The sequence below is a fragment of the Corvus kubaryi genome, unplaced genomic scaffold (assembly GCF_017639235.1).
Source record: "Corvus kubaryi isolate FWS band 111438036 unplaced genomic scaffold, C.kubaryi_AGA036_p1.0 37397, whole genome shotgun sequence".
NCBI classification, from domain to species: domain Eukaryota; kingdom Metazoa; phylum Chordata; class Aves; order Passeriformes; family Corvidae; genus Corvus; species Corvus kubaryi.
The window spans coordinates 19,886,114-19,894,097 of NW_024581136.1; the positions used below are offsets into that span (position 1 = coordinate 19,886,114).

Consider the following 7,984-nt stretch of genomic DNA (forward strand, 5'->3'; position numbering starts at 1 on the left):
GGGTGCCATCCCTACCCCATCCCTGCCCTCCTGGGTACTTCCACTGCTCCATCCCTGCCCTCCTGGGTACTCTCAGCAGCCCCTGGGTGCCCAGCTGGTGCCTTCAGCGCTGCCTGGGGACCACCACTGACGTCCTGGGTACAATAACTACCCCAGCACTGCCTGGCTTGGTACCATCCCCACCCTCCTGGCTCCTACCACTGCTCCATCACCGCCCTCCTGCATCCTCTCACCACCCCCATCCCTGCCCTCCTGGCTGCCCCCGCTGCCCCATCCCGGCCCTCCCGCATCCTCCCGCTCCCGTCCCGTTCCCTGCAGACCTTCAGCCGATGCAGGGAGGCGTTGGCGGCCTCCAGCAGGTCCCGGGAGCGGCTGAGGCGCTCGGCGGAGGGCTGGCGGTGGCGGGCCGGGGTGGGCAGTGCCCGGGGTGGGGTGGGCAGTGCCCGGGCCGGGCTGGACACGAGCAGGGGCAGGAGCAGCGCCAGGCACAGCAACGCCCGTGCGGCCCCGCCAGGCGGCGCTGCCCGCCCGCTCCCGGTGCCGCTCCCGGTGCTTCTCCCGGTGCCGCTCCCGGTGCCGCTCCCGGTGCTTCTCCCGGTGCTTCTCCCGGTGCTTCTCCCGCTGCTGCCGCTCCGCTCCATCCCGCTGCCGTCGCACCACGCCAGGGACAGCTCTTATAGGGGCGCCGGACGAGCGGGAGTTCCCCCGTGCGCTTCTCCTCCGCCCCCCGGCCGCGGAGAGCCGCGCTCATCCCGAGAGCGGCGGGGCCGGGAATCCCGGCGGGGCTCGCAGGGCGGGGATGTGCGGGGCACAGCCGGAGCTCCTTCCCTCGGAGCACAGAGCTGACAGGAAAATGGGGTTGGCTGGGAGTCCGCGTGTGGCACGTGGAGAAGTTTAGCGGAATCACGAAAGCGCGGAATGGTTTGGGTTCGAAGGGGCCTTAAAGATAATCTCATTCCCATGGGCAGGGACACCTTCCACTGCCTCAGGCTGCTCCAAGCCCCAGTTTCCAACCTGGCTTTGGGCACTGCCAGGGATCCAGGGGCAGCCCCAGCTGCTCTGGGCACCCTGTGCCAGGGCCTCCCCACCCTCCCAGGGAACAATTCCTGCCCAATATCCCATCTAAACCTCCTGAATTTGAAGCCATTCCCTCTTTGTTCTGTCACTCCATCCCGTGTAAATCATTTCTCTCCAGCTTTTCCATTTCCATTTTTATCCTGCCCTCTTCTGAAGGAACAAGCACCAGGACAAGAGGAAACAGCCTCAGGTTGCACCAGAGGAGTTTTAGATTGGATATTAGAGAAAATTCCTTCATGGAAAGCACTGGAATAGGCTGTCCAGGGCGGTGGTGGAGGGATTGAACAGCCCTGTGGACGTGGCAGTGCTGGGGATGGTTGCACTCGGTGACCTTTGAGATCTTTCCCAACCTAAACCATTCCATGATCCTCTGATTCTATAGTGACAACGTTTCATTCATGAATATTTGTGAAAACCTGCCTGGATATTTGATTCTGCTGAAATATTTGGAATAATTAACCAATATTTCAGTATTGGCTCCTATTGTTCGTGGCCATTCTCAGCCGGACCCAGAAGGCTGCAGAAAACCTTTCTGTGCATTGGGGCTGCCGTGAAGTCACTGGGATTTTTGCTGTGAAACTGGGAGGGAGCAGGATGAATCAAGAGTCTTATATTGCATTTTCAGATTCTTTTTATTTTCTCCGTTTCCTATAAGAAGCCTGTGGCGTGTCCTGAGACTTCTTTTTGCCCCGATCCCAGCAGTGCATCATTTTCCAATTTCTCTGGGCGTTTTTCACTTCTGCCCCGTCATTTCACTGCGGGCTGTGGTTTCCAGCTCGTGTAGGAGCCGCGTCTTCCGGGAGCCAAAAGCGAAAGAGAATTTTGGGATGTGCTGAGGGGTGTTCCTGAAAGGCACCACTTAGGCTTTCCAGGTTTCCCTGCCCGGCTCTCAGGCCCTGCTCCCAGCAGGACACGAGGTTTCCCAGCGGGATCAGCACTGGGGTGGGATTTGGGTTTAAGCTGCTGATAAATTGGGATATATCCTAATGATATCGTATATATCTCTCCTATAATCCTTGCTGTGCCGGCTGCCCCTGCATCCCTGGAAGTGTCCAAGGCCAGGCTGGATGGGTTTGGAGCAGCCTGGGATAGTGGGAGATGTCTCTGCCCATGGGATGGGATTTAAGGTCCCTTCCAACCCAAACCATTCTGGGATTCTGGGGCTTTTAATTCCGGTGAGTGACTTTTTTTTCCTAATGGAAGAAGGAATCCATCTTCTCCTCCTCCATCTCAAAGCATCCTCTACTTGACCAGGTTTAGCCTGAATCTTGATAATTAATATTTATATTAATAATATCAGAACAGAATATTTTACATATTATAATATATTAAAATAAGATAATTACTCCTTGAGCAGCTTGGGGCAAGTGCATTCCCAGAGGAATGGGAAGCAGTGCTTGAATGGAATGGGAATAATTCTAAATCTGTGGGCTGGGCTGTGATGTTCCTTTGTGTTTATTCCAAAGAAACATAAAATCATGGAATGCTTTGGGTTGGAAGGGATATTAAAGCTCATCCAATTCCACCTTCCACTATCCCAGGCTGCTCCAAGCCCCATCCAGCCTGGCCTTGGATACTTCCAGGGATCCAGGGGCAGCCACAGCCTCTCTGGGCACCCTGTGCCAGGGCCCCCCAGTATAATAAATATAATAAATACCATAAATATAATCTATAACTGTTAAGTTTTTCGAAGTGTTAGCAGCTGTATGATTTTCCACAAGAAAATGTAATTCTGCTGCCTGTATTTCAACCAGAACTTGCTCTTGTTGGAATTATCCTCCAGAGAAAAATAAGGACCGTTCCGGGTCTCTGTAAAATCGGATTTGATCTAATGCAGGCAAAATGAGGGGAATCCCTGCTCGGGGCCGTGCCCTCAGCCAAATCAATACCTAAAACTCCTGCCTGAGAAAGAAAGGGAGAACAGCAATAAGAAAGAAACCCAGTGAGAAAAGCCCCAAAGCCCAAGCCCTGTGCTCAGTTTGGTTTTGAGGCCTGGAGAGTCGATGATGAGAAACGGGACCCGCTCCAGCCACGCTCTTCTGAAAAAGCGGGAGGTTCCTGGAAATCTAACAGAAATCTCCCGGCTTTTTGTTTCAGTCTGGGCTCCTCTCCCCTCCAATAAATAGAGACTGAATTTTGGGCTTCCTTTTGGCCTAGGGAAATCCTTGTTTCCTGGTTTCCAGGTAACAAGCGTGGGCATCACCCTGTGCTTTGAGGGAAATGAGCTTTAGGGACATTTCCTACCAGCTGTGGGATGTTGTAATTTAAAATTCGATGGATTTTCCTCATTAACAGGCTCCAAACCCTTTGGGAATGTCACGGAGTCACTTGGGACATCCTCAGTAGGAAGGGTTTGGGTCTTTGTAGGGCAGCCCTACTCCCTGGCACTGCAATTAGCAATAATTTGAGATACCTAATTAAGCAATAATTGCAGAGAAATATAAATTAAAGCTGCAGGATGATTATATCCCACCCAGCTGTGGACAGGGATCATTGCTCCATTACAAAACTGGGAAAATATTGTGTGGGATGGGATTTCTGGATGCAATAAATAAAACCGATTCGATCCTATTTGCCACTCTCAGGACTTATGGAACACTGAATCATTTTTTGGAACGTTGAATAATTTGTTTTGCTCCTGGATCATTTTTTGGGGAATATCCAGGGTTGGATTTATCACCAAAAGAGCCTCACTGGCAGAAGTTGCTTCTGATTTGGGTTGGGAACTGATGGCTCCATAAAATGGGAAAATAAAGAGTTGGGAGAAACTTTCCTGGTGTTTTTTGGGCTGTTGGTGCTTATTGATTGTGGAATTCCCTGAAATTCCTAACCCAAATCCTCTGCTTGTGCTGGTATTTCACTGGGGGGGATTCAGTGGTGTTTCTAAAGCTTTTTTGGGGTGCTGGAACCTCTCAAATCCTGCCTCGATGCCCTGCATCTCTTGGCTCTTCTCTCTTCCAGCTGCCACCGGAATTCCTGAGATTTTCCCCATGATCCATGTTGGATTCCAGGGAGCAGCCTGGCAGCTCTGTGACCACCCAGACTTGGGATCTCCACATTCAGAGGTTGTTATTTACAGGCTCCAAAGCTCCAGTCCTCCTGCCAGGGTAAGGGATTCATCCTGGGAAAGGGATGAAGCTGCTGGGAACCCCTGGATCAGGGTTGGGATTCCCTAAAAAGCACACAGGGTGCATTTTGGGCAGGGAATTTCTCCCACTGAGCTGGGAGGAGCAGATACCAGGGAGAAATTCTTCCCTGGGATGGTGGGGAGGCCCTGGCCCAGAGGAATTGTGGATTCCCCATCCCTGGAAGTGTCCAAGGCCAGGCTGGATGACGCTTGGAGCAGCCTGGGATAGTGGAAGGTGGAACTGGATGAGCTTTGAGGTCCCTTCCAACCCAAACATCCCAAAGCATTCCATGATTTTATGGTCCTGTGGAATAAACACAAAGGAGCATTGCAGCCCAGCCCACAGGTTTGGAATTATTTCCATTCCCTGCCCGTGGAACTGGGATTTAAGGTCCCTTCCCAACCCAAACCATTCCAGGATTTTATGGCTCCGTGTGGGTCCGTCAGCCCTGTGGGGTTTGTCTTAAAATTCCACAGAATTCATAGGAATAAAAACCTTCAGGAAGGGCCTCCACACGGCACGGAGAGGTGCATCCCCCATGGATTTTGGGAATCCTCTGAGCTCACCCTCCCTGCCCCAAAAGCACCCTGTGAGTAAGGAGGTGGTGCCAGCTGTGCCCGTGGTTTCGTGGCACTTTCGGGGAGCTCTTTCTCTCTCACTTTCTGTTTTCACACTTGACAGAATTTCTCAGCTCCGGGTGCTTTTTCTGCTCTTTATCCGTCCCTGGCTGTGGATGCTGGGCAGGAGGAGAGCAGGGATGGGGAAAAAGCTGGAATTTTGTCCTTGCTCGGGTTTGTGTTTGCCCTTTCAGCTCACGCTGGCTTTGCACGTGGAGAAAGGAAGGGAATTTGATACTGGGTGAGCAGGAGCTGATCACCAGGATGTTTTTTAGCATTTCTTTGCTGTAGCACAATTTTCCAAGCCCCGTTAATGATGGAATCCTCCATTCTATCCCCGGGAAGCACTGCCAGGCCAGCAGCTGGGAAACCCGAGGAGATGCAGAGCTCAGAGCCTGCAGTGCTTGGGGACACCCTGAGAGCTGCTGCAGTGACCCACGGGCAGAGAATTCCCCGGCTCCACTCCCAAGGATGTGGATTGGGCAGGAGTTATTCCCAGGATTTGACCAGCCTGGCACCTCCCCTCTCGCAGGCCGAGCACTCTCCTGGCAGGAATTTTCTCTGCAGGGCCACATTTGATGGTTTTGATGTGCCTTGTGAGGAGAAAAAGGAAATGAATGCAGTCCTGGTGAAGTGAGGGCCTGACCAAAGGTAGAGTATGGCTCCCAGAGTTTTGTGGGAAAGGTGGGGAAGGTGGGGAAGGGACCAGTCCTATCCATTGAAGCAGTGGGTGGGAAAGCCGCAGGAAAGCCAGAGAGAGACCTTTGGCAAGGGGGAATGGCTTCCCACTGCCACGGCTGGGTGGGAATTTGGGAGGAAATCCTTCCCTGGGAGGGTGGGGAGGGGCTGGGATGGAATTCCCAGAGAAGCTGTGGCTGCTCCTGGATCCCTGGCAGTGTCCCAAGCCAGGCTGGACTGGGCTTGGAGCAGCCTGGGATAGTGAAAGGTGCCCCTTGCCATGGGAATGAGGTGAGCTTTCCCTTCCAGCCCAACCCATTCCATGATTTTGGGATGGTTCCTGGAGCTGGGGGGGCTGCGGTGGCTCCGGCCCAGCGCGGAGCCCGGGGAGGGGCACTCGGGGATGGTTTGGGTGATGTGGAGGAACATCCAGGGCTTCCTGAGGGCACAGGGACATCCTAGTTTTAACACATCACAGGACATGGGTGGGACTGGGGCCTTTGTCCTCGGCAGAGAGGCAGCTGCAGCCTCCAGAGGAGCCGGCAGAGCCCCGCAGAGCCCTCAGCCCTCGTGGCTTCCGCTGCTAAAATAAACACCGAGCTTTATGCAAAGCATAGAAAACGAGAAGGGTTTCGCTCACGATCCCGTGAGCCGGGCACCGGGAGTGCCAGAGCTGCGGTGGCATTTCCCCACCCTGGGCTGGGTGCTCAGCGTGTGAATAAATCCAAACCTGGAGAAGAAATCCCATTTTTGCCGTGTCCAGAGGCGTTGGTGTCTCCTGGAGACATCCAGCTGTGGGGGTCTGTGGGAAACCCAAACCATTCCCAAGTGGGCTGAGCTGAGCTGAGCGGAGCAGCCCCAAAATGACTGCACAGCTCTGGTCCCATCTCCCAGCCCCAAACTTCTCCTGCAGGGCCCTGACCCTTGTGGGGACACGGGGATTGTGTCCCTTCTCTTCCCAGATTCCAAGGCAGTGGGAAGGTGCAGGATGAGGGGTCTGAGACAGTCATGGGGATCCCTTTCCCACTCCCAAAAAATCCATCTCCGTGTGGTTTGGGAGCTGCAGAGCTGTTTCCAGCTCTTATCCTTGCTTTGGGGGTCAGTCCCCTCAGCCAGGACTGGTTATTCCAGCAAAATCCCTGAACATCCAAGGGGATTTTTCCCAACTAGTGTCTGGGGGGTATCAGTCCTTTGTCCACAGCGGGATGGGGAGAGCCCCTGGGGAAATTTCTCCTCCCACAGCCCTGCCTGGAAGCAGAGGAGAGCTGAGCTGCCTGGAAACCGCTCCAGAGATCCAGCAAAACTCTGCAATTCCTGTTTTCAGACGGATGGGGACACTTCGGTCTCCATTCAAGGTGAGTTTCTCCCCCAGACGTGCTGCCCTTGGGAAGCTGAGGGGCAGGAGGCTGTGGACACGATCGCTGTGGTGCCTGGGCTTTGCTCCCAGTCCTCCCTGGCAATTTCGCCATCAGCAATCCCAAACTAAAATCCATGGACCAGGAGAGGCTGGGACGGGTCAGAACAGTTTGCACCACCGAGAATCGGGGTAAATCCTTTTCCATCGATCCTTTTTTCCTTCCCTCCACAGCCAAGAGACTTTAAGCAATACTTCCCCACTGGGAAGGAGCTGCTGGTGGATCTGAGGGAAGAGGGAAGGGCTGATCCCACCGAGGCACCGGGAAAAGAGGCTTTAGCAGCACATTCGATCCCGGCTGGAAAAGCCCCTGGAATTCCTGCTGCTGTGGGATGCGGGATGTCCCTGGGCACCCCTGGAGCAGCAGAGGAGGAGGACGAGGCCCTGCACATGAGGCTTTCCTTTGGTTTATGGTAAGAGGGAAGAGAAACTCGGCGGGAAGGGCCGTGGGATGTGGGGCAGCGGGAGCGGAACTCAGCGCCCGCCCACGGAGCCGCCCTGGGGCTGAAGGGTGGCTTTGCTTCGGAGAGGGAAAATCTGCGAGCTGGTCACCTTCCCTGGAAGGCAGGAGAAGCAGCAGGGATGGTCTGGAGCGGGCTGGGGCAGGAGGCACCCGGAGGGAGGGTCCCCCCATCCCAAGGGTCTCATCTGAGCCTGCACGAGGCTTAATTATCACAAGTTCATTAGTGCTTCTCCCTTGGAGGGTGAAAAGGAAGAGTGAAAGGCCGTGTGTGTGGTTTTTATGGAATCATTGAATGGTTTGGGTTGGGGAGGGACGTTGGGAAAATCCTCTCATCCCACCCCTGCCATTCCAGGGACACCTTCCCCCATCCCAATATCCCAGGTGGTTCCAAGCCCCAATGACCAACCTGGCCTTGGGCACTTCCAGGGATGGAACAGCCACAGCTTCCCTGCTTTTCCCTGCTCCCACTCCATGGTGGTGCCCGTGTGTGTGGGCAGATGTTGCTCAGCACGCCCAGGAGCCGCTGGGGGGAAAACAGAAAAAAGAAGGGAAGATCCCACCGAGCCACCCCGGGAAGTGCCCAAGGCCAGGTTGGTCATTGGGGCTT

The 7,984-nt window shown here is 54.4% G+C and overlaps 1 protein-coding gene across 1 annotated transcript in view; it reads right to left on the reverse strand.

Moving 5' to 3' along the window:
• Positions 1-641, reverse strand: part of IL12A (interleukin 12A) — a 4,279-nt gene extending 3,638 nt beyond the window's left edge. Inside the window, exon 1 of the mRNA XM_042042397.1 lies at positions 321-641. Within this exon, the coding sequence (XP_041898331.1) occupies positions 321-641 (321 nt within the window). The remainder of the gene's footprint in view (positions 1-320) is intronic.
• Positions 642-7,984: the final 7,343 nt, after the last annotated feature.